At 46.0% G+C, this 26,047-nt stretch overlaps 2 protein-coding genes across 2 annotated transcripts in view; both read right to left on the bottom strand.

The window, feature by feature from the left end:
• Positions 1-248: 248 nt before the first annotated feature.
• LOC143955221 (uncharacterized) overlaps positions 249-26,047 on the bottom strand; it is a 145,377-nt gene continuing 119,578 nt past the window's right edge. Inside the window, exon 42 of the mRNA XM_077465304.1 lies at positions 249-2,377. Coding sequence (XP_077321430.1) covers positions 1,873-2,377 — 505 coding nt within the window. The 3' untranslated portion in view covers positions 249-1,872. The remainder of the gene's footprint in view (positions 2,378-26,047) is intronic.
• Positions 9,997-16,392, bottom strand: LOC143956375 (oocyte zinc finger protein XlCOF29-like). The gene is made up of 3 exons (XM_077466595.1): positions 16,276-16,392; positions 10,557-10,649; positions 9,997-10,353 (listed from the first exon to the last, which is right to left on the bottom strand). Exons 2-3 carry the CDS (start codon positions 10,632-10,634, stop codon positions 10,081-10,083), a joined length of 351 nt encoding a protein of 116 aa, XP_077322721.1. The 5' UTR covers positions 10,635-10,649; positions 16,276-16,392; the 3' UTR covers positions 9,997-10,080.

The raw sequence follows: 26,047 nt of genomic DNA, 5'->3' as shown, positions 1-26,047 counted from the left end.
AGAGGGGCAAGCAAATGTGATCAGTGGTAACAAGATCACAGGCCACCAGCAACTTACACTTGCTGGTGGCCTGTGCCTCTGCGTGCCACCCACTCCCTGTTTCACCTTCGGGGGATGGGGTGCACGTAGTTGCAAGGGCAAACCGCTCTCGGCATCTCGGCCTCACAAGTACTTCTTGTGAAAACGAGAGGGGCAAGCAAATGTGATCAGTGTTAACAAGACATAAAATCAAACAAGAGACCATACTGTAGGTTACAAATGAGAACTTTATTTTATTGCTGTAACGCAATTAATACTGTTATGTAGCAGGAAGGACAGCCTGAGACCCCACCATTGTTACCAGAGAACTTCAGTTATTAAAGTGGAAATTCAGGCAAAAGATCTTTTTCCAAATTTAATTGAATGGAGCCTCTGTCAGGTTATTGTTGTCTGTATCTCTGTTGAGAAAGTTCCTGGTTTCTTGTCCCATTGACAACTATCGTTGGGACTATAAGTCTTTTCACTGGTGGCATGTACAGCCATAAAAATTAAAAAAATCTCTTCTGCACCCTACTAAATCAAGAGTTTTATGGATGCATGTGTGCTTGTTGGAGAGATTTCCCCTCAATTTTTGTCTGCCTGATACAGAAAGAGGGGAATATTCCCAGAATGGACAAGGGAAAAAGTTAGAGTTTTAAGCAAAACTACAACATGAAGATAAGACAATAAATTAGAAATTGAAAAAGAGACCACACCATAAGAATGAAATTACAATTTTTCCATATTCGTTGGCTGATCCTTTCAAGACATAAAAACACACACAGCGAAGGGTGCCATCTAAGTGCAGCATCAAAACATTTATTGTATGATAAAAACAAATTGGCAACTCACATGAAGTAAGTTTGTGAAAGCATGTACAGAATAATAAATCAGGACATCCAGGGAACCCTGTAGTAGAGGCATCCCGTCCAGGGATTGTGCAGCACTGCCGCTGGCTGGGTAGGCATAGGAAGCTCAGAGCACTTCCTGGTTGGGAGGAGACTCCAGAGGATGATGTCAGACACTGGGAGGATGTCCTGGGAGCATGGTTACATGTTTCAAGGAGCTCCCGCCTCTTTGTCGAGCCTTGAAATGTGTAGCCACGCCCCCAAGACGCCCTCAGCATCAGACATTTTCCATTGGGTTCCTCTGGGGTCTCATCCTAACTAGGCATAAGAAGTTCAGAGAACTTGCTGGTCAGGAGAAGACTCCAGAGGAACCCAATGGATGATGTCGGATGCTGGGGAACATCCTGGGGGCGTGGCTACAGGTTTCAAGGCTTGACAAAAAGGCAGGAGCACCTTGAAACACAAAGCTATGGCCCCAGGACATCCCCCGGTGTCCGACATCATCCAATGGGTTCCCCTGGAGTCTCCTCCCAACCAGGAAGTGCTCTGAGCTTCCTATGCCTACCCAGTCAGCATAAGTGCTGCACAGTCCTTGGACTTGGTACCTCTGCTACAGGGTTCCTTGGACGTTATGATTTCTTATGCTCAACATGCCTTCAAAAAATATACTTCATGTGAGTTGCCAATTAGTTTTTTTTTATCATACAATAAATGTTTTAATGCTGCACTTAGATGGCGCCCTCTGATGTGTTTTTATTTATGTCTTGATTCAGAGATTTATTTTGTCTCTCTGGGGGAGTGGCATCTTGTGAAAGGCAGCTTACCAGCATCATCCCCTGACATACCTGATAAAGAATGGTTTATTGGACTCATGGTTATGCATCCCAGTGTTTTTTCTTTGCTGTAAGGAGTTTACCTATACACTACTTCTCCTTTCAGATTGCCTCATCGTACAATTGTTCTACTAGCATAACGATTTTGATTATGAAATGTCACCATAAGTTTTTCAGCAGCCTCCGAGGTGTGTATTCTGGTGGATGATTAGTGTCATTTTCTGCGCAAAAAATTTGCCGCATTCCGGACAGGATAATGACTTCTCACCTGTGTGAGTTTTCATGTGTTTACCACAGTTCCCTTTATCGGAGAAGCACTTTCCACACTTGTTACAAGAATAGGGCTTCTCCCCGGTGTGGATTCTCATGTGCTTATCATGGTTTCCTCTACTGGGGAAGCACTTCCCGCAATCGGCACAGGAAAAGGGCTTCTCCCCGGTGTGGATTCTCATGTGCTTATCACGGTTTCCTCTACTGGGGAAGCACTTCCCGCAATCGGCACAGGAAAAGGGCTTCTCGCCGGTGTGGACTCTCTGGTGTCTGTTGAGTAGAGACTTCTGGGTGAAAGACTTTCCACACTCGGGACACGAGAAGGGCTTTTCCCCGGTGTGTATTCTCATGTGTTCGATAAGTTTGGATTTCTTCTTGAAGGACTTCTCACACTCGGAACACGTGTAGCGTTTTTCCTGAAAAGGAGGCAAGTTATTGGGAGAAGATTCCTCGGGTCCATAAGGATCTGGGGATAGATCTGCCCCGCGAAGGCATGGTTGGACCTTTGGGATAATAGTGTGTGATTTATCTTTGTACACCTCAGACTTATTCCGATCTGTTGATGTTAATGTATGATTACGTTTGTGATGTACATTTTGAGTAATGATGCTTACTCCTGGAGAACACTGTGCCACGTCACTATCATCTTTGGGTCCTCCTGTTGGAAAAATTGATAACAACAATTAAAAATCACAAATTGCTCTTATTGATAATACCCTTCCATGTAGTCACCTTGACAGCCCACCTGCAAAGGGCAAGAAATAGAAAGAAGAATTACATTTACATAAAGCCAACAACCCTCAATACCACATATAGATGCAAAAAAAAAAGACAATTAAACACCAAGGAAGGTAGTAAGCGTGCCCTGCCATAGTGACTACATGAAAAGAGCATTACCAGTAAGATTTGTTTTTCCAGTATGGCCCAAGACAAAAAACCAGCAGATAAAAACTCAAGATAAAACTTTATATCCAAAGTCCACCTCCTAATCCAGATCCACATCCAGTCTGTGGCTCCGGATGAAAGCCTGACCATGTTTCAGCTCTACAAATCTGGTAGAACACACCTTAAAGTTCTGAGGAGAAGGCTTAATGATGGCTATATACAGGGCTTTTTTCTCAAAGAATGGGTGAAGGTACTCCTCTTTTCTGAGTCACCCCTTGTCACAGCCCTCTACCCACCTCTGAGCACCGTCTCTTGGTTCAACTGCCTACCCACCTCCCCTTACTGCCCCATCTGCTGTAGCAGAAAAAAAATACAATCCCTGCCACCCACATGCCCAGCGTCTAAATGCAAGCTTGTCAAAGCTGCTGGCTCGCCCCAAAAAATTTGAGAAAGTGTGGCAATGTTGGCTAGATGCTAATGGTACTGTGAATTAATCCATTGTGTTGGGGCTGGGTTTTTGATTTCAGGCTTGCTATACTGGGCGGGGGAGTGATATGAGTATGGTATTTTTCTGTATGCGGGTCGGACGGTACTGTCATGGATGTCTTAGACATGTAATATTTGTTATAGTTGGAAATATGGAATGAGATTTAGTATTGGTCGGAAGGCTGCACAGGGGATTAAGGGGGGGGGGGGAGGGGGTTGGTATATGTGTGCTGTACTGTATGTGTTGATAAAACTGTTAATAAAAAAAAAAAAAAAAAAAAAAAAAAAGCTGCTGGCTCTACAACTTCTGCCTTTATGCCTGGGGGATTCTGCCCCCGTGAATTTGCAGAATGTGCTGTACCACAATGGCAGGTTCACAGTCGCTATTTCTTTTCACGTAAGGCCATTCCATATCTCTGCCATCACATGGAAGGCAATGTTGTGACATCAGTGGGCAAGGCAGTCAGCCAGGAAGTCCACATTACTGCTGACACGTGGTCCAGTAAGCATGGGAAGGGACAATATATTTTGTTCGCAGCACAATGGGTAATTCTGCTTGCAACTCAGAAGGATGCAGAACAGGGATCAGTACTGCAGCTTGTTGTGCCACCATATCTCCATACAGCTGGTGATGATGCCAGATTTGTCAGCTCTACTCCCTCCTCCTCTTCCATGCCCTCCTCTGCTGAATTGTCCTATGAACCTCAAATACCTCCTAAGCGTTCAAAGGGCTATTCAATGAGTCAGGCTAAAAGGTGCCATGCAGTGCTTCAGCTGGTGTGTTTTAGGGGACAGGAACCACACTGGAGCAGAGATTCTTGCAGCTCTGCAGGGACAGGCCCAGAGGTGGTTCACACCACGATAGCTGGAGCCAGGAATGGTGGTGTGTGATAATGGCACAAACCTCCTGTCCGCAGGGAAAGGGAAAGTTGACACACGTGCCATGCCTGGCACATGCCTCAATTTGGTGGTGCAGCTTTTCCTAAATAGGTACCCAGGGCTGGAAGATCTTCTAAAGCAGGCCAGAAGAGTGTGTAGCCATTTTAAGTGGTCATACACACCCAGTGCTCGGTTGGCTGAAATTCAGCGGGAATTCCACTTGCTTGTAAACCGCCTGATTTGTGAAATGCCCACCAGGTGGAGCTCGACTTTGGCAATGCTGCAGCGGCTGCACACGCAGCAGAGGGCCATCAACGAGTACCTGTGTGAGTATGGCACAGCGACAGGCTCAGGCTGGCTTGGCTTATTTTCCCCATGCCAATGGCTGTTCATAAAGGATGCATGCACTGTACTGTTACCAGTTGAGGAGGCCACAAGGATGGTGAGCCATGACAATGCATGCATCAGTGACACAATTCCTGTTTTGTTCCTGCTGAAGCAGACTCTGCATGGCATTATGGACAGGGCACCCGAGGCAGAGCAGTGGGACGAAGAGAAGGAATTCCTTTGCTCTCAAGGCCCACTTTATGCAGACACCATTGTTTCTATGCCACAGAACACACAAGAGGAGTGAGAGGAGGAGGAGGAGGAGGCGGATTCTGGCAGTTTCAGTATCTCCACCTCATTTGTTGGGAACATGACGTTATATTGAGTAATGGAGATGGACCTTTCATATGCTGTACAGTATCTCCTCCTCATTTGTTGGGAACATGACATTATATTGAGGAATGGAGATGGACCTTTCATATGGTGTACATTATCTCCTCCTCATTTGTTGGGAACATGACATTATATTGAGGAATGGAGATGGACCTTTCATATGGTGTACAGTATCTCCACCTCATTTGTTGGGAACATGATGTTATATTGAGGAATGGAGATGGACCTTTCATATGGTGTCAGCAGGGGTCTCAAACTGGTGGCCCTCCAGCTGTTGCAGACCTACAAGTCCTATCATGCCTCTGCCTGAGGGAGTCATGCTTGTAAATGTTAGCCTTGCAATGCCTCATGGGACTTGTAGTTTTGCACCAGCTGGAGGGCCACCAGCTTGAGACCCCTGGTGTACAGTATCTCCTCCTCATTTGTTGGGAACATGACGTTATATTGAGGAATGGAGATGGACCTTTCATATGGTGTCCAGTATCTCCTCCTCATTTGTTGGGAACACAACGTTATATTGAGGAATTAAGATGGACCTTTCATGTGGTGTACAGTATCTCCACCTCATTTGTTGGGAACATGACGTTATATTAAGGAATGGAGATGGACCTTTCATATGGTGTACAGTATCTCCTCCTCATTTGTTGGGAACATGACGTTATATTGAGGAATGGGGATGGACCTTTCATATGGTGTACAGTATCTCCTCCTCATTGGTTGGGAACATGACGTTATATTGAGGAATGGAGATGGACCTTTCATATGGTGTACAGCAGGGGTCTTCAAACTATGGCCCTCCAGTTGTTCAGGAACTACAATTCCCATCATGCCTAGTCATGTATGTGAATATCAGTGTTTTACAATGCCTCATGGGATGTGTAGTTCCGTAACAGCTGGAGGGCCGTAGTTTGAGGATCCCTGGTGTACAGTATCTCCTCCTCATTTGTTGGGAACACGACATTATATTGAGGAATGGAGATGGACCTTTCATATGGTGTACAGTATCTCCACCTCATTTGTTGGGAACATGACATTATATTGAGGAATGGAGATGGACCTTTCATATAATGTACAGTATCTCCTCCTCATTTGTTGGGAACATGACGTTATATTGAGGAATGGAGATGGACCTTTCATATGATGTACAGTATCTCCTCCTCATTTGTTGGGAACATGACATTATATTGAGGAATGGAGATGGACCTTTCATATGGTGTACAGTATCTCCTCCTCATTTGTTGGGAACATGACGTTATATTGAGGAATGGAGATGGACCTTTCATATGGTGTACAGTATCTCCTCCTCATTTGTTGGGAACATGACATTATATTGAGGAATGGAGATGGACCTTTCATATGATGTACAGTATCTCCTCCTCATTTGTTGGGAACATGACATTATATTGAGGAATGTAGATGGACCTTTCATATGGTGTACAGTATCTCCTCCTCATTTGTTGGGAACATGACATTATATTGAGGAATGGAGATGGACCTTTCATATGGTGTACAGTATCTCCACCTCATTTGTTGGAAACATGACGTTATATTGAGGAATGGAGATGGACCTTTCATATGATGTACAGTATCTCCTCCTCATTTGTTGGGAACATGACGTTATATTGAGGAATGGAGATGGACCTTTCATATGTTCATAAAATCCCAAACCCTCTTCTTATGCCTGCCTACACACGATTGGAATTCTCGTCGGAAAAAGCTCTGATGGTTTTCCCGAAGCTGTCTTGCCTACACACGGTCACACCAAATTCCAATCGTTTATAACGCAGTGGCGTACAACACGTACGACGTGACTAGAAAAAGGAAATTCAATACCCAGTAGCCAATAGCTTGTGTCTCGTAGTTGAATCTGAGCATGCGTGATTTTTGGCGTGTCGGAATTGCATACACACGATCGGAATTACTGATAGAAAGTTTATATGTCAGGAAAATTGAGAACATGCTATCAATTTTTGGCTGGCGGGAATTCGGACAGCTAAATTCCGATGGCGCATACACGCGGTCGCATTTTTCGATGAAAAGCTCTCATCTGTCTTTTTCTGGCCGGAATTCCGATCGCGTGTACGCGGCATAAGACTTCCTCAGCCTTGCTTTGGTGGCCATACACAGACCCTGGATTATTTTTATTACATTTAGGTATGAAAATTGACCTATAATGATAACAATTCATCACATACATTTTTAGACAGCGCAGACAATCCTTTCAAAGAATAAAATTGGTTGCTTATGTGATGGAAGGGCATCCAGTCAACCTATACCAAATCCCAGGCAGTGGAGATAACGTACACCATGTAAAAGGTCCATCTCCTTTCCTTAATAAAAACTGTTATTGGAACATGAAATGTCATGTTCCCAGCAAATAAGGTGGAGATAATATACACCATATGAAAGTTCCATCTCCATTCCTCAATATAACGTCATGTTCCCAACAAATGAGGAGGAGATACTGTACACCATATGAATGGTCCATCTCCATTCCTTAAAGCGGTGTCCCTGCTGAAAAATCTTTTTTTTTTAAAGTCAGCAGCTACAAAAACTGTAGCTGCTGACTTTTAATAAGCACACTTACCTCTCCAGGGTGCCCACAATGTTCTGCCGCCCGAGGCTGATACATCCAATCGGATCGGGTTCCGGCACCGCCTTTCAAGTTAAGGGGAACAGGCAGTAGAGACTTGCGCGGCGCTTTGTGAATGGCCGCCGGTGTGTTCTGAGACACACACAGGTCCCAGAAGACAGCACGAGGAGGAGAAGAATGGAGACTACTGTGGAATAGGAAGTGGCAGATTAGGATGATCTGCCTAGCAACAGCCATTTCTGGTAAGTAAAAAAATTTTTTTTTTTCAAATTTTTAGGAGCCTTTTTATGTAATTTTTTTTTTTTTATGGTGGACCTCCGCATATAACGTCATGTTCCCAACAAATGAGGAGGAGATACTGTACACCATATGAAAGGTCCATCTCCATTCCTCAATATAACGTCATGTTCCCAACAAATGAGGAGGAGATACTGTACACCATATGAAAGGTCCATCTCCATTCCTCAATATAACGTCATGTTCCCAACAAATGAGGAGGAGATACTGTACACCATATGAAAGGTCCATCTCCATTCCTCAATATAATGTCATGTTCCCAACAAATGAGGAGGAGATACTGTACACCATATGAAAGGTCCATCTCCATTCCTCAATATAATGTCATGTTCCCAACAAATGAGGAGGAGATACTGTACACCATATGAAAGGTCCATCTCCATTCCTCAATATAATGTATATAAGATACCTTTTACCAAACACTCACCAGACACTCCTTGTTCATGTCGCCAATTCGGTTGCATGCTTCACATAAAGCTATCAGCAAATAGGGATGGAGGCACTTGACTTTCTATGTCCTGAGCCTCATAAAAAGTCCCAAACCATTTCTCTCTTTTTTAGAAAGGCTGAGGAAGTGCTAATCTGAATATCTGCTATGCAGAGACCAGCTTAAGCAACAAATCTGAGAAAAGCATCCAGCTACTGGACTGACTTATGCAGCGTACACACGATCAAACAATCCGGCAGAAAAGTCCGCCGGACAATCCGCCCGTGTGTGGGCTCCGGCGGACTTTTTTTACCCAAAAGTCCGGCGGACTTAGAAAGGAGTTTTGACTCAAAAATTGTCCGCCGGACTCGGAATATCGCAGTATTCCTTATCGGAATCCAGGAGCCCCCTTTAATAATCCTACAATGTACCCCTACCCATTATTTTAAAATTTAATTTAATAATTTATTGCACAGCTCCGGGGGTCTTCTTCCGTCTTGGGGGGTCTTCTCGCCGGCTTTCTTTCATCACCGCCGCCGCCGCCCGGTGGTCTTCTTCCAACTTCAGGGGTCTTGCCCCCCTCTTCGGGGGTCTTGTCCCCCTCTTCGGTTCTTCTTGCCAGGCCTCCGCGCCTTCTTCCAGCTCTTTTACAAGCGGTGGCCCAGTCTTCTATCGCCGCCGCCTTCTCTTCTTCTTGTTCTTCTTGAGATATTGACTCGTCGATGTCTCTGGCCGCAATGACAGGGACGCTGCGTGCGGCGACTTATATAGGGACATCGCCGGGTGATGTCCCCGCCCATTATGATGTCACAGTCTCAGAGGATGCTGGGACTGTGACATCATAATGGGTAGGGACATCACCCGGCGATGTCCCTATATAAGTCGCCGCACGCTGTGTCCCTGTCATTGGGGCGCAGGGGACCTAGTCCGCCAGAAAAGTCCCGTGTGTGAGCAGGTCCTCTCGTTCGGACAGTACGGCGGACTTTACGATGGTTTATCCGCCAGACTAAGTCCGCCGGATAGTCTGATCGTGTGTACGCGGCATTACAATTTTGCTGTTTGCTGGTGTATAAACCTTCTGCATGCAGCAGTATAACCTGACTGCAGCACAATTCCTTTATCCCTCAATAGATGAGAAAGAAATAAAAATGTGAAGTGCTTAATTTCTTCTACGTAATAGATACCTGTGCTGACATGTACAGAAGACTCCTCCTTAGTAATTGTCACCACCACTTCAGCTTCCTTCATAGACAACTGATTTCCACTGACAAGCATCCCTTCTTCTTCTTCTTTAAGCTCAGTTTTGATATTTAATACTTCAACACCCTAAAATTACATAATGATTGTGAGCACTAAAATCCTGAGACTACATAGAAGAATATAATCTAATACAGTTTAGAGCCAAGTTTGAGTTGGACGTTCTCAGTCCCACCTACCTGATGATGGTGGGGGATGGTGTGATCTTCCTGTGTGGAATCCCGGGAATACAGAGGACGGGGACATCTCTCTGGTGGGTTCCCATTACTGGATCCATCTGTAGGAAACACACACACTGACTGAATACATTGTTTCTATGTGTTTATCAGATGATGGGGGATCTAGGTAGAGCCTCCGTACTGCTCTCTCCTTTACAATAAAGTCTCCTCTTACCCGGTGATGTGAGGGGCGGCTGATTCTCCATCATGACGTCCTTGTAGAGATCCTTGTGTCCTTCTAAATACTCCCGCTCCTTCATTATACTTTCCTCTTCTTCTTCTTCTTTTACCTCTTCTTTGATACGTATGTTAAAATGGCTCCAGTTTCCAACCTGAATGTAGATTTAAACTAAAATAGTGAAAATCCCATGGAGACATCCTGACATCTTAGGAACCTGACACACACAATGATACAGTCACCATCCAGACACATCCCTTGTCTGTTACTGGATAATGTCCCAGAATTCCCGGCACCGCTCACCTCTCCTGTCAGCAGATCAATCATCTTCTGGGTGACTTCTAGAATCTTATCATTGTTTATCTCTGAAAATAGTAAGGAATGTAGAGGAACCATATTGGAATTCTGTCTCTCTCCTGATGTCTTCTTCACAAATATGTTATCCTGTGGAGAGAGATCAGCAATTGCTTTATACATTTCCCAACAACAGAAGTTAAAACTTGTTGCCATCATCGTCCCTCTTTGCTAAGAACTGATCAATGACATCTTTTTCAGAGGTAATTATATTTCTTACCTCTCTGGTCAGGTCTGTGTTTTATTAATAGAGATAAGAGTGATGTCATGTGACCTCCCAGAATCCTCCTCACCTCTCCGGTCAGCAGGTAGATGATCTCCAGTGTGAGCTGTAATATCCTCTCTGCCATCTGATTCCGCTCCTTCTCCATTACCTGTCAGAAAATCTAAGAAGAAGTGAAAAAATATGGCATTATTAAGCATAAATGATAGTTCAAATTAAAAAAAAATTGGTGACAGCTTCCTGTGTTAGCAAAAAAAAATATATATGTAGCACCGGCTCCTGAGGAGCATGCGCTATATGTTTTGAAAATTAATATTCCTGAAACCACAGTTGGGTTTTAGGGCTAATTTTGCTAAATTATGGTTTCAGTACTAGTCTGGCTGGATTTCACTGAGTTCTCCTTGACCGCAGGTGTCGCTGTCACCGCTAGTAAGTGGATAGAACGCAGTCAAGTTGGGTGTATGGAGTGCCACGTTTCTCGGGACCAGCCCAGTGGGAGTGCTCTCCTGCTGTGCACTCTGGGAGGTGGTTTTTAAGGTACTGAGATCACGTGCTTCTGGGGTTCCGGTGCAGAAGATATTCTCTGTCTGCTTGGTCCTGGTCCTCCTGACTAGCCCCCATGGCCCTCCTGGCCTGGGGTGCGGATCCATGAAATTCCGAGCCTCGGGGCTGGATAGCTCGAGGCGAAGTAACTGCAGGGACAGGCCTGAATGGATATCAAGGCCTGAGGATTCAAAGGTGGTCCGGTGCCGTCTCATCTAAGGAGAGGCCCAGTAACTGGAGAAGCATCCAGGGGAGGACTCTTGAGGAGATGCACAAGGCTGGTTTCTCTGAAGGGGCCTGGAGGCTCAGTTGAAGGACACTTCATGGACTTACAATCTTACGGTATCGCCGGACCAGCTGAGAGATACAGGTACCATATGATAGTTCTCTAAATTTGTCTATGACCCTCAAGTAATTCATATCCAAGTCTGTGGCAGAGACTTTTCATGTAATTCATATCCAAGTTTGTGGCAGAGAACTCTCCTTTGCTTTACTTAACACCCTACCGGCTGCTAGGCCTAGTGAGAGGAGGTCTATCCGGAGGTTGTGAGAATCCAGCTGTGAAACGGTTAATCTCTGGATTTCTTCTATAAGAGACTTTCTATTTTTGAAGTTCCAAAAGTACCTGAACTTTTTCCTAAAACTCTACCCTTTATTAAGAAACTGTTTTATCTTCTAAATAAACAAACTAAAAGGAGATCCAGAGTCAGTTTCTGCATTTCTTTGGGTCATCTACCTCGGAAAACCCTCGACAGAGACGAGGTCAAGAAGGTAACGGTAAGCCCAATAAAACCAGCAGCTCCTTCAGGGGTCAGTGCTACATATATTTCTAATATATTATAGTGCCCCTGTTGGTGGTGGGTTAATATGCTTTTCTTTTAGTTAGGCTCCTCCTGGTACTTTGCCCAGGAAGTGATGTCACAGCATTGTCCTCTTTGGCAGGATCCTATATAAAAGGAGGAAGTTGTACTTGAGGACTATGTTCTTGTTTCTCCGTAGTGGGCCTTCCATGGAGAGGGTGGTGATCTGGAGAGGTCGGGTTTGGAGTGGTAATGATCACAGGAAGAAGGGGACCTCCTTATGGTGAAAAGTAGACCTCTCCATGGATCACTCATCATTTGACTTGGGCCCCCATGTGACATGGTCCTCAGTTCTTCGGTAGGATTTTTGGAGCCCTGATCTGGAACCATGGAGAATATGCAGAGCTCTGTGAAGGGAGTACTCCTGACCATACAGAGGTCAGTGCTATATGGGACCAGGGGGTGGAGTAGTGGAAGGTTTCCAACCCACCATCTATACACAAGCAGCAGATAGTGTTAGTAGCGGAGTGGGCTCTCATCAAAGCTAGCTACACAGTTTATCTGCACCCCTATAAAACATTTTGGCAGTCATGGTGAGGGGTCTAATTTCGAAAGAGGGGCTGTCTCATGGAAATCAGGACACTTGGCAGGTATATGTGTGTGGCTCTGACTCTACACTGGAATTACTTTCACTGTATAGGCTTCTAAAGACCCAACCCCCCACCCCCCGCCCCCAGAGACCCTCCTGTGTCCATATGATCCCAGCACTCCCAGAGATTCTCCTGTGTTCACGTGACCTCAGCACCTTCATCAGAGCCCCTAATAGTAAAGATGGTATAGGAACACTAGTTGTCCCAGGAGCTCTCCTGTGTTCATGTGACCCCAGAGACTCTCCTGTGTTTACGTGATCCCAGCACCCCAGAGACTCTCCTGTGTTCATGTGATCCCAGCGCTCCCAGAGACTCTCCTGTGTTCATGTGATCCCAGCGCTCCCAGAGACTCTCCTGTGTTCATGTGATCCCAGCGCTCCCAGAGACTCTCCTGTGTTCATGTGATCCCAGCACCCCAGAGACTCTCCTGTGTTCATGTGATCCCAGCGCTCCCAGAGACTCTCCTATGTTCATGTGATCCCAGCATTCCCAGTGACTCTCCTGTGTTCATGTGGTCCCAGCATTCCCAGTGACTCTCCTGTGTTCATGTGGTCCCAGCACCCCAGAGACTCTCCTGTGTTCATGTGATCCCAGCACCCCAGAGACTCTCCTGTGTTCATGTGACCCCAGAGATTCTCCTGTGTTCATGTGATCCCAGCACCCCAGAGACTCTCCTGTGTTCATGTGACCCCAGAATCTCTCCTGTGTTCATGTGATCCCAGCACCCCAGAGACTCTCCTGTGTTCATGTGATCCCAGCATTCCCAGAGACTCTCTTGTGTTCATGTGATTCCAGCGCTCCCAGAGACTCTCCTGTGTTCATGTGATCCCGGCACCCCAGAGACTCTCCTGTGTTCAAGTGATCCCAGTGCTCCCAGAGACTCTCCTGTGTTCATGTGATCCCAGCACCTGTCACATACCTTTAAGCAGAGCCCGGAGTGCAGGGAGTGGCCTCTCGTAGACCTCTGACTCGAGAGACCCTGGTAGTGGTGACAGGGGCTCAGGAGCACAGAGGGGCACAAGTGCCTGACTGGATAGCAGGTGGTAGAGGCAGAAGACCGTTGAAGGAGGAGGTGTATTGTAGTCCGGTGTCAAAATGCAGGCAAAGGTGAGATAAGGTTCAGCAGACAGCAGAAGGGTTCCTGTAGTCCAGCAACGGCATACAAGTGATTGCAGGAGGTGACAAACAACGGAGGGGTATTGTAGTCCAACAACGGATGCAGGTGCAATGGATAAGCGGAAGTGGAAGAGTCCAGTAGTCTGCAGCCAGAGGTAGAAAGCTACAAACGCAGAAGGAGTACAGCCAAATATTGCGGAGGACTGGGAGGTGTCCTGTAGTACAACAGCAAGCAACTTACAGTTGACGGATGGTGTAACAGTCCAGGTCAGGCACAGACGGGCAGATCAGGTACAGAAACGGAATCCAGAAGAGTAGTCGGGTACAAGGCCAAAGTCGGGGAGGCAGGCAGCAATCAGCAGAGTCGGGAACAAGCCGGGTTCGATACGGATCAGGATACAGGTACAGGTACAGGTTCAGGTTCAGATACGGATCACCAGGAAGCACAGGAACGCTGTTGATCAGGCAGCAAGGCAGAGAAGCATGGCTCCAGTTTAAATAGCGCTATTGGCGCCAACTTGCGTCAAACGGCCGCGCGCGCACTCGCGTGCGCGCTCCCGCGCACGTGCACGCGCACGCGCGCACCGCCGATCGCGGTAACGCTCCTGAAACTGGGCAACAGATCTTCTGCGACTTTCGCCGCTCAGACGTCCATGAGGAGGATCTTCCTGACAGCACCCCAGAGACTCTCCTGTGTTCATGTGATCCCAGCGCTCCCAGAGACTCTCCTGTGTTCATGTGATCCCAGCGACTCTCCTGTGTTCATGTGGTCCCAGCACCCTAGAGACTCTCCTGTGTTCATGTGATCCCAGCACCCCAGAGATTCTCCTGTGTTCATGTGACCCCAGAGTCTCTCCTGTGTTCATGTGATCCCAGCGCTCCCAGAGACTCTCCTGTGTTCATGTGATCCCAGCATTCCCAGTGACTCTCCTGTGTTCATGTGGTCCCAGCACCCTAGAGACTCTCCTGTGTTCATGTGATCCCAGCACCCCAGAGACTCTCCTGTGTTCATGTGACCCCAGAGACTCTCCTGTGTTCATGTGATCCCAGCACCCCAGAGACTCTCCTGTGTTCATGTGACCCCAGAGTCTCTCCTGTGTTCACGTGATCCCAGCACCCCAGAGACTTTCCTGTGTTCATGTGATCCCAGCATTCCCAGAGACTCTCCTGTGTTCATGCGATCTCAGAGCTCCCAGAGACTCTCCTGTGTTCATGTGATCCCAGCATTCCCAGTGACTCTCCTGTGTTCATGTGGTCCCAACACCCCAGAGACTCTCCTGTGTTCATGTGATTCCAGCACCCCAGAGACTCTCCTGTGTTCACGTGATCCCAGCATTCCCAGTGACTCTCCTGTGTTCATGTGATCCCAGCATTCCCAGTGACTCTCCTGTGTTCATGTGATCCCAGCATTCCCAGTGACTCTCCTGTGTTCATGTGATCCCAGCATTCCCAGTGACTCTCCTGTGTTCATGTGATCCCAGCATTCCCAGTGACTCTCCTGTGTTCATGTGATCCCAGCATTCCCAGTGACTCTCCTGTGTTCATGTGGTCCCAGCACCCCAGAGACTCTCCTGTGTTCATGTGATCCCAGCATTCCCAGTGACTCTCCTGTGTTCATGTGGTCCCAGCACCCCAGAGACTCTCCTGTGTCCATGTGACCCCAGCACCCCAGAGACTCTCCTGTGTTCATGTGATCCCAGCATTCCCAGAGACTCTCCTGTGTTCCTGTGATCTCAGCGCTCCCAGAGACTCTCCTGTGTTCACATGATCCCAGCACCCCAGAGACTCTCCTGTGTTCACATGATCCCAGGACCCCAGAGACTCTCGTGTGTTCATGTGCTCCCAGCACCCCAGAGACTCTCCTGTGTTCATGTGATCCCAGCACCCCACAGACTCTCCTGTGTTCATGTGACCCCAGCACCCCAGAGACTCTCCTGTGTTCACGTGATCCCAGCACCCCAGAGACTCTCCTGTGTTCACGTGATCCCAGCACCCCAGAGACTCTCCTGTGTTCACGTGATCCCAGCACCCCAGAGACTCTCCTGTGTTTACGTGATCCCAGCACCCCAGAGACTCTCCTGTGTTTACGTGATCCCAGCACCCCAGAGACTCTCCTGTGTTTACGTGATCCCAGCACCCCAGAGACTCTCCTGTGTTCATGTGATCCCAGCCCCTAATGGTAAAGATGGTATAGGAACACTAGTTGTCCCAGGAACTCTCGCTGCAACTGACACTACAACACTTTGCTAAATGCACGTGATTGTGGCACGGTTGCTTCGGCATTATAGGCTAAATTAGGCGGCGAGGAGGAAAAATAACACCTCGCAGCCGGTCCAATGCCCTCTAAAAAGTGATTTGAATGTGGATCGCTCTTCAGAGGGCACCACACTGCAGAGCGCTTCATAAAAGTATTATGTCCCCTGGACACTCGTTTTTAAAATGGAATTATTTTGTTTGTAAACATCAAATAAAACGTGTATATATGTCATTAGTTGTGAGTGCGACAAAGTTATTTATAAAACAAATTAAGAAATGTTACAAATGTAAACGAAAAACACAACCAGTTACTTCCCGGAGATTTGTCGCTGGAATAAAACTGCAGGAAAGTTATTTTTTCTGGCCGGTATCAATCAGTAAAATGAACCAAACGTGTTGGTGGTGCTCCCAGAATCCTCCTCACCTCCCCGGTCAGCCGGTAGACGGTCTCCAGGGTGAGCCGTAATATCCTCTCCGTCAGGTCGGTGCAGCTTTGCTCGCTGCATTCACTTCCTGCAACAATACTGCCCACCCCCCCCCCCCCAGCAGTTTGCATTATGGGTAAGAGGCATTGATTGGTTCTTTTCAGACATGTGACATGTCTTTTAAGACATGTGACATGTTCATTTAATTGTATGCCAACGTGTCTTTATATATGGGCTACAACAACATGGCTGCCCCCAGGAGCTTATTATCCTCATTGATTATCAATAAGAATGAAGCAAATGGGGTACCTAGTGTTGCATCATTTGTTGCATCATTTGTTGCTAGGTATTTCAGCTTTTTCATTAGCTTTTATTTCTTCTTTTATTATTATTCATTTTTTATAATGTTTTTTTTCTTTACGGTAAGGGGTTTAACTTCAGTTTAGGTTAGGGTTAGGATTAGGAGTTGGAGTTAGGGTTATTTATTATTATTATTATTTTTTTATTTCGTTGTATTTATCGTTATCATACAAATAATAATACATGAATAAATAAATGTAAAATAAATACACAAATAAATAAAATAAAGAAATAAATTCAATAAATTAAAACTAAGTAACAATAGATAAATAATTAATTAATTAACCCTTAATTTTAACCCTTACCCCTTAAAAAAATAAAATAATAATAAATAACTAAACATCCTAACCCGAACACAAAAAAAAATTACTATTATTATTATTAATGTATTTTTTTGTTCAAGTTTGGGTGCTTTTATTTTTTTATTATTATTATTATTATTATTAATATTGATAATAATAATGTATTTAATATTGTTTAAAGTTAGAGGTTAATTATTATTTATTAACCACTTGCCTACCTACCGGCACTTACACCCCCTTCCTGCCCAGGCCATTTTTCAGCTTTCAGCGCTGTCACACTTTGAATGACAAATGCGCGGTCATGCTTCACTGTACTCAGATTACATTTTTATCATTTTATTCACACAAATATAGCTTTGGTGGCATTTAATCACTGCTGTTTTTTTTTTATCTTTTACAAAAAAATTAATAAAAAGACCAAAAAATTTAGAAAAAAAAAATGCAAACTGAATCGCCTCAAGGCGCTTGATCCATCCTGTGCTTCATGTTCTTTAAATTGATAGGCGGCACTGATAGCCAGCACTGATTGGCAATGCTAATGGGCACTGATTGGTGGCACTTGTGAGCAGTGGTGGGCACTGATTGCTGGAACTGGTGGGAACTGATTGCTGGCACTGGTGGGCAATGGTGGGCACTGATTGGTGACACTGTTGGAGCTATATTTTGCCTAGATGTTCCAGTGCGTGGAGATGTCGCTGATTCAGCTCTCCTCGCCACCTACTCTGTCAGTGTGAGGTCGAGGAGCGTCGATTACCGGCATCTCCGTGTTTACACGTGACTGGCTGTGATTGGACACAGCCGATCACATGGTTAAAGAGCTGCGGGCGCATGAGAGCTGCCGTTCTGGGAAGCTGTCATATGACGGCGTCCCAGAACGAGAGACGCCCCGCCATCATTTGACGGTGGGCGATCGGCAACTGGTTAATGTATTATTAAATATTATTCATTTATTTTACTTATTTATGATGATTTTTAGTTATTTGTGTATTTATTTTACATTTACTTATTGATATATTATTACTATTTTATCTTTTACTTTTTTTCATTTAAGCAGAAAATCACGCAAGAACGCCTGCAGAAATGCTCAAAAATGCACGAATGGCACGTTTTCAATTAATTTCTATGGGAATACAAGCACGCCAAAAACATCCAAATCTGCCCGATTCGAGCAACAAAAAAAGCTCCAGAACTTGTTTGAGCTTCAGGCGTTTGGCTTCAGATGACTTAGAGTGAAGATGTGAACCAGAGAATAATTTCTTCTCCTCCAGCTTTTTGAGCTTCAAGCAGATAATCGCTCAGGTGTGAATGGGGCCTTATAGGTTACCACCTGTCCAAGATTCATTCGTATAGTCCGGGTTTTGAATAATGTGTCCAGTTTTCAGTCCGTCTGAAACCCAGACACGTTATTCAGACCGGACTGTGGCTACCTAAGATAGCTGGAAAGAGGTTTTGGCTTTCTCCTCCCTCCAGCCTGCAGGGGGAGACAGAGAGAACCATCACTGAGACTGAGAACTTACCTCAGTCTCAGTGCGGCACTGCTGAGCAATGAAGACACACTGTCCTTCTTCCTCTCTCCCCTGGTCATGTGACTTATTCTCCAATTTGTTTGGTATATTACAAAAAAATAAAATTGCCGTCGCTGCTAACCTGACTGGGTTGGGCTTGAAGAAAAGGTGGCAACCTTGGGGGACATGCCAAACAATACCATACCAATGCATAAAAGTGTTTTTTTTTTTCAATACCACTGAGCACTTTCCTAAAGGAGAAGTATAGTCAAAGCTTTTTTGGCAATACGTCTCCTATGGATCACAGGGAGAACATGCAGCCATCCGAAGCAACAACCCTAATGCTGCCAGGCGGAAGTGCTAACCACTTATCCACTGTGCTGTATGCTCTATTACTCCTCCAAACATCACTTAATGGACAATGGTGCTCCTGGATTTCTCTTTGGTGACATGGCAGATCCTAGTGCCTTGTTTCTCAGCTGCAGTTTTGAAGCTGGTGGTTCCTTTTTGCTAGGTTTTGGCTCTCTGGAGTCAACTTCTTGAAGTATCCAGAGGCCATTCCTCAGGTCAGGGGTAATGTTAAGGTGTTCCCAGTGGTTGGGCTTGATGCATTAGCTAGTGCCATTTTCTGTAGTACCTTCTATGTTCCCTGAGTTTCACTCTGATCTTCATACCCCTCAGTCAGAAGGACATTTCCCCAAGGGGTCAGGGTTTCCTCCTCCATAGAGAGGCCCTAAGGAAGGGGGCGTATTTTTACAGATCAGCTGCAGCCCGCAAAGTTGATTTGTTACTTGTGGTTCTACAAACATGTTCCTACACTGGTGTACCCGGTGTACGCTAAGTAAGCTTCCACTATTCCTACACCCATGGGCATAGCATAAGGGGTTGCAGGGGTCCCAATCGCAACCCTGCCCCTAGCTCCAGGGGGCCCCTGCAGCCTCCCTGTCATATTATCATATCCTCCACACAGTCCAGCTCCGATCTGCCCTAGGGCCCCACAGCCATGCTCCAGTACTGGGCTTCTACTTTGGCTTCCACAGTCCACCCCCCTCTGTTCTCATTGGCTGGGGAGAGACATTTCCTGAATGGAGAGGAGCACGGGGTAGAACAGCCCAGGATGGAGAAGTGTCTGTGCTGAGTCCTGGCAACATGGAATGATAACCAAGCTCAACCAGGCAAGAGGAGGAGAGTGCTGTCCTGTAGCCATGATGGGACCGATGTCACTGGTGAGGTATGACACTGCTCAGTGTCTCCTGGTCACCAGCTGGGATTCTCTTTTTTTTTTTATAGTATAAACTATAGATATATTTTGCTATTAAATAACATTTCTAATCATATGAAGTTAATAACAAGAGTCCCCCTTTACATCAGAGTCCACAGAGCTCTCCTTTTACATCTGAACTCGCAAAGTTCCCTTACACTGTAAGGGGGGACTCTGCAGACTCTGATGTAAGGGAGAACTCTGGGAACTCTAACATAAGGGATGCTCTGGAAACCCTAATTTAGGGGGAACACTGAGAACTCTGATGTACGAAGAAGACTCTGATGTAAGGGGAAACACTGTGGCCTCTGGTGTAAAGGGGAACTTCCGAACTCGCAGAGTTCCCTTACACTGTAATGGGGGACGACTCTGCAGACTCTGATGTAAGGGAGAACTCTGGGGACTCTGACATAAGGGATGCTCTGGGAACCCTGATTTAAGGGGGAACACTGAGGACTCTGATGTAAGGGGGTACACTGTGGCCTCTGGTGTAAAGGGGAACTCTGATGTAAGGGGTGCTCTGAGAACCCTGATTTACCTTACTGTACTCACTCAGAGGCAGGATAGAGAAGGGGGGAGACTTCAGTCACAGACAGGGATGGATGGTGAGCTCACTCACCCTTTGGCAGTCAGCACCTATCATCCAGATGTATCTGAGGCTGCTCGACTTCAAATTCCCGACCCCAACTTTTCTTTTCTGAGGCACAGCGCCAGGGATTGGAGTGTGGGCAGACACAGAGGGGTAGGGGTGGGGGGGAGAGGTGCAGATTGAGCCCTCTCTCCTCTCCCATCTTTATATGTGTGTGTAGGGGGGGAGTGTTAGTTCTGGCTTTGGGAAGTGTGAAAGAGAGTGTAACAGACACAATCAGCTAAGACAACTGCAGCCAGCAACCCTGCTGGCAAACCATAGTCCAGTCTAAATAATGTGTCCGGGTCTCAGACAGTCTGAAACCCGGACACATCATTCCAACCCCGAACTGTCCGGGTGAATCCTGGACAGGTAGCAACCCTACATGTGTAGTGTAGCTGGGAGCTGTATACAGTGCTGGGATGGGAAAGTAGCTCTGCCAAGTGACCTGCCAGGGGTCCCATCCTCTGATTCTCCAGTGGTGATCCCTGTCCTCTGATGTAAAGAGGAACTCTGGGAACTTAAAGCGGGAGTCCGCCGGGAGTCCGCCGTTTAAAAAAAAAAAAAAGCCAGCAGCTACAAATACTGCAGCTGCTGACTTTTAAAATAATGACACTTACCCGCCCAGCGCGCCCGCGATGTCGGCACCCGAAGCCGATCTCTCGATCGTCTCTCGGGTGCTGCCGCCGCCATCTTGGGTATGGGAATCAGGAAGTGGAGCCTTTCGGCTTCATTTCCCGGTTCCCTACTGCGCATGCGCGAGTCGCGCTGCGCAATAAGGATGGTCCCCGCTGTCTCTGGGATCCGTGTGTTTCCCAGCAGGCAGCGGGTGACCTTTCGGAAAGGGGCGTAGATTCTGTGGAAAGGGGTGTAGATTCTGTGGAAAGGGGCGTACCTTCTGCAGAATCTATGCCGGAAGTGGGTGCAGATACCTGTACTGTACAGGTACCTGCACCCCCCTCCCCCCTGAAAGGTGCCAATTGTGGCGCCGGAGGGGGGGAGGGTTCCAATGAGCGGAAGGTCCACTTTAGGGTGGACCTCCGCTTTAAGCCACTTTGAGCATCTTGGCCTGCGGTGTATGTATCCGCACACACGTTGGAAGTAGTGGGGGGAGGGGGAGGTCAACTTTTGCATCGGGGCCCGCTAGCTTCAAGCTATGCCTCTGCATACACCCATGCACTCTGTGTACTCCCAGCAGACTCTTGCACTTTTGGCTTCCTGTGATCCCAGAGACTCTTGCACCCCCTGCCCTTCTTTTATCCCAGTGACCCACTGATCCCAGAAACTTTAGCACTCCTACCTTCTCGTGATCCCAGCATCCCACCGCTCCCGGTATGTGAGCCACAGATCCCCCCTTTCTGACGTTCAAAACTTGGGAGGTATGACAACTGTCATTTTTTTATTGCTGTCGCTGCCCCCGTTAAGGAGATCCCCCTTCTCGGTTTGTCCTGTTTTAGTGTTTACCATTATCATTGAAAGTGAAAGTAAAAGAAAATCTCAGAATTTGGGTTGTCCCCAGAAAAGTAATAATGGGGAAATCTTCCAATGGGGATACTAGTTCTGGTGACCTGGGGGGCCCCAAGGGATTCCCTGAATTTGCAGGGATTCCATCTTGCTTCCTGTTTTGGGTATGGCATAGTAAGTGAAGGGAAATCTCCAAATGGGACACAGTTGGCTAAAAAAAACCTGACAGGGTTTATAGCCCTCCCATGAATAAGTGGTTCTTTGGTGTTCAACCGAATCACATTTTCTCTTAATTTGCAGGGATTTCCTCTCACTTCCTGTTTGGCTATTGGACATGTGAGGATCAAGGTATAAGAATAAAAATGGTTGACAGTATATTTCTTTAAATGCTTATCTCATCTGTTTTCAGTTGTTTTAAAGACATCATTCTTAAAGGCCGGATGGGTGCAGTCACGTACACACAAAGAGGAAGCCATGTCATAAGGGTCAACTGCTGCATCAGCTCTAAGAGCAGAAGACACTTAGAAATTGCCTTTTATAGAAGTTGTTTTGTTTCAACATTTTTTAACGCCTGTCTTTCCTTTGTGTATATAAGACCTGTGTGATAATAAAGAGACTCAGAGTGAGTGAGTGCGACCGTCTGAGCAGACATACTGAGAACTTTTTCCGTGTCTCCTTGCTTAGATAAGACTCTAATAATAATTGGGAAACGGTAACATAACTTATGAATAGGTGACTTGCAGTGGTCACACCTAACATTTTTGGCGCACGAACAAGGGACTTCGCTAAAGAAACTACAAGAGGCGAACGAACATAAGGACGGAACAAAGAGGTCGGGCACATCAGGAACCACAGACAAATCCTGCGCAGGTAAGAAAAGCTTTATTTTCTTATAAACTCTGTGCTTCTTAGATTTGTGCCCACCCGATCTGTCTGTATTGTTCTTCAGGTAAAACCAACCTCTGTAGTAAGCGAGTCTTGAATTTAATATTTGACTTATGTTACCGTTGTTTCTTGTCTGTCTCCTTGTCATCTGTCTGTTGTGACTGAGATAAGCCCTGTTTGTATGGTGTGAATTGAAACATATATCATCCCAATGGGTAACGGAATGCGCCCTTAACTCGTAAGAGTACTTGGGGGTCCGACACTTAAGTTTGATATACGCTTTTTGATTCATGAGCCTAAAAACGGGTTGAAAGTATAAGTCCTGACTGCCTCGATAAAGCAGGAATAAGAAACGATTGCTGAGAGATTCCATGGTAATGGGAAGGGAATAAGGTCTCCACAAAGTCCGGAGATCTAGTCATATGTGTTTGGCCACCAAAAGGAATGCTTGTATATGTTGTAGCCGTCAGTCTGGTCATAATATTTGTCAGTTGGCTAGCATATAAAGTAATTCGATTTCAGAAATCTCATCCAGGAGAGGTTTTTAGTATTTTGGCACCCTAGGAGGAGAAGGCAACGAGACACTTAGTAAGTGATCCAAACGCCACCTAGGCAGGACTGTCAAAATGGGCCAGACACATGGTAAACCCCAGGAGGAATCTCAGAAATGTTATGCTGTTAAAGACATAATTACAATGTTGTATGGGAAGGACAAGGCACAGGGCACGAATAGGGTTCTCAAGAAATTTGGAATGGATGGAGAAAATGGGCTAAGTGTAGAAGGTTGGGAGAATATAAAGAGAGACAGACAGGGGGAGGTCCTGCAGAACAGATGGGTATCACAAATACAATGTTTAATTAAGGTTTCCAACAGGGCTAAAGAGGAGGGATGGAAGTATTGTCATGAACAGGGTGGATGGGACATGAAGGTCCGACGCAAGAGTCTCCCTTCTGCTCCCGAGGATGGAGTAAAAACGGAAGGTACTCCACCTCCTTATACCACTACCACACCAGGTAGCGAAAGACCAAAACTTTATCCTTCCTTAAGAGGAAGAGGATGGGTATGCCGAGTATGCGGTACCCAGAATACAGACTGGGCACAGGAATGTGTACATTGCGGAGCTCAAAGACCAGAGTCCGTAGCTCCAGTCCACAGTTGGACTAGGGTAATACAAGTAAATAATCCAAATGCGGGTCAAGCAGGACAGCCACCTACAGTGACTCGACAAGTCGTTCTGAGGACATGGACACCTTGGTCGGCTGACACTCTTATGGCATTAATACAGAATGCTCCTGATCCCGTAGCAAAACCTGCCGCATTCTGTAGATTCGTGACACAATTACTAGACACACATGAAGCAACTTGGCAAGATGGGGAAGATTTGTGTAGACATAAAATGACACTGACGATATTTAATCAATTTATGAATGAAATTGCTCCACATAGACCACAAGGGGATCCAGCGGCAGATCCACCAGGAATACACCCCCGTCATATAGACTCTAGACCCCTGTTTATTAATCAGTTACGAGAATTTTGCCAAGGGAAACAGCAGGAAAGGGGTTCGACAGCGCCCATAAAACAGGCCCCAGGTCAGACTGTTACAGAATTTTACCTCAACATGGAAAGCATGATGGCTGACGAAGGTCTAGATTTAGCCTTACCCGTCACCATTAGGGCTTTCAATCGACAGTTTATGGAAGGACTAGTACCCCAAATAGGTGACAAATTGAAGGCATGTACTCCCGAATGGAGAGCCATACGGGACAGAGGAACATTGTTGCAGAAAGCACAAGGCATAGAGGCTGATTTAGCAGAAGCTAAACCCAGAAGGACACCGGGAGTTAACACTGTTGCCCGGGTCAATGAAGGAGGGAATTCCTCCCGTAAACCTCTTACCTGTTATTACTGCAACAAGGTGGGACATATAAAAAGAGACTGTAGGAAAAGGATAAAAGATGAACAGGAAGGAAACACGGACAGAGACACGAGGGACTACAGACAGAGGCGTACCAATGATAGGGACGATCCGACCGCATGACTTGCCCCAGTCCTAGCTGAATCAGAGAACAAAATGCTCCACATGTTGATGAAGGTGGAAGGTAAACATATTCCTTGTTTGGTTGACACAGGAGCGTCACGCAGTCTGTTGTCTGATTCAGTAGTCCCTCCACACATGACGTCCCGTGACACCATACCCATAAGTGGTTATGACGGTCTTTTGTCCGATGCCCCACTGACTAAACCTTTAAAAGTAAAAATAGGGAATGGCAACCACCTGACACTTGTGTATTGTTGCAATATGTAGATGACCTATTGTTATGTTGTCCGGATAACGATACTTGTTTAAAAGCCACTCTCTCATTGTTACAATTCCTGGCTGAAAAAGGGTGCAAGGTGAATAGAACTAAGTTACAGGTATGTCAGAAAAAGGTTGTCTTTTTGGGCCACTGTATATCCCAGGGTACTCGACATCTCACTGAAGACCGAGTCCAGGCCATAAGACAAATGAATATCCCACGCAACTTTAAGCAACTTCGTATGTTTCTGGGAATGGTATCATATTGTAGACAATGGATACCACATGCCAGTTCTCTGATGCAGCCATTATATGATTGCTTGAAAATTGTACCCTATGTACTCACAGAAGCAGGTCATGAATCTTTTAGCACCTTAAAAAGGTTACTAATTTCGGCACCTGCGATCGGGATCCCTGATTATACCAAAACATTTCATTTGTACATTGCTGAAATCACGGGACACGCAACAGGGGTGTTGACACAACAACACATCAAACAAAGGCCGGTAGCATACTTCTCGGCGGCTCTCGATCCTGTCTCTAGAGGATCACCGTCCTGTGTACGAGCAGTTGCAGCAGTGTCAATTATCATTGACAAATCCTCAGAAATTGTCTTAGACAATCCTGTAGTGGTACATACCACACATGACATACACGCCATCTTGTCACAGGTCCAGCCAAAACACATATCAATGGCAAGGCAGCTGCGTCTACAATTTGCTCCTACCCCCCAATGTTACCTTTCAGCGATGCACTTCTTTTAACTTAGCACAGCTTTTACCATTACAGACAGATTTGACAGGGGGGAGTAATGATGATAATGGTGTAGACACAGCACAAGATACTCAGGATTCTGACACACTTTCGTTTCAGGACATAACATCTGATGAACACGATTGTTTTCAACTTATGGAACAAGAAACCACGGGGTTCCCACATGTCACAGACATACCCATTGCAAATGCAGAACACACACTGTACATAGATGGTAGTAGATTTGCCGATGACAAAGGTAAATATCACACAGGTTATGCTGTGGTAACGGACACACAGGTAATTGAGGCAA

The sequence above is a fragment of the Lithobates pipiens genome, unplaced genomic scaffold (genome assembly GCF_037356315.1).
Source record: "Lithobates pipiens isolate NorthernLeopardFrog02 unplaced genomic scaffold, aLitPip1_a1.2 Scaffold_35, whole genome shotgun sequence".
In the NCBI taxonomy this organism is placed as follows: Eukaryota; Metazoa; Chordata; class Amphibia; order Anura; family Ranidae; genus Lithobates; species Lithobates pipiens.
The sequence above is the reverse complement of the archived record's forward strand: the minus strand, read 5'-3'. Positions and strand labels throughout refer to the sequence as shown.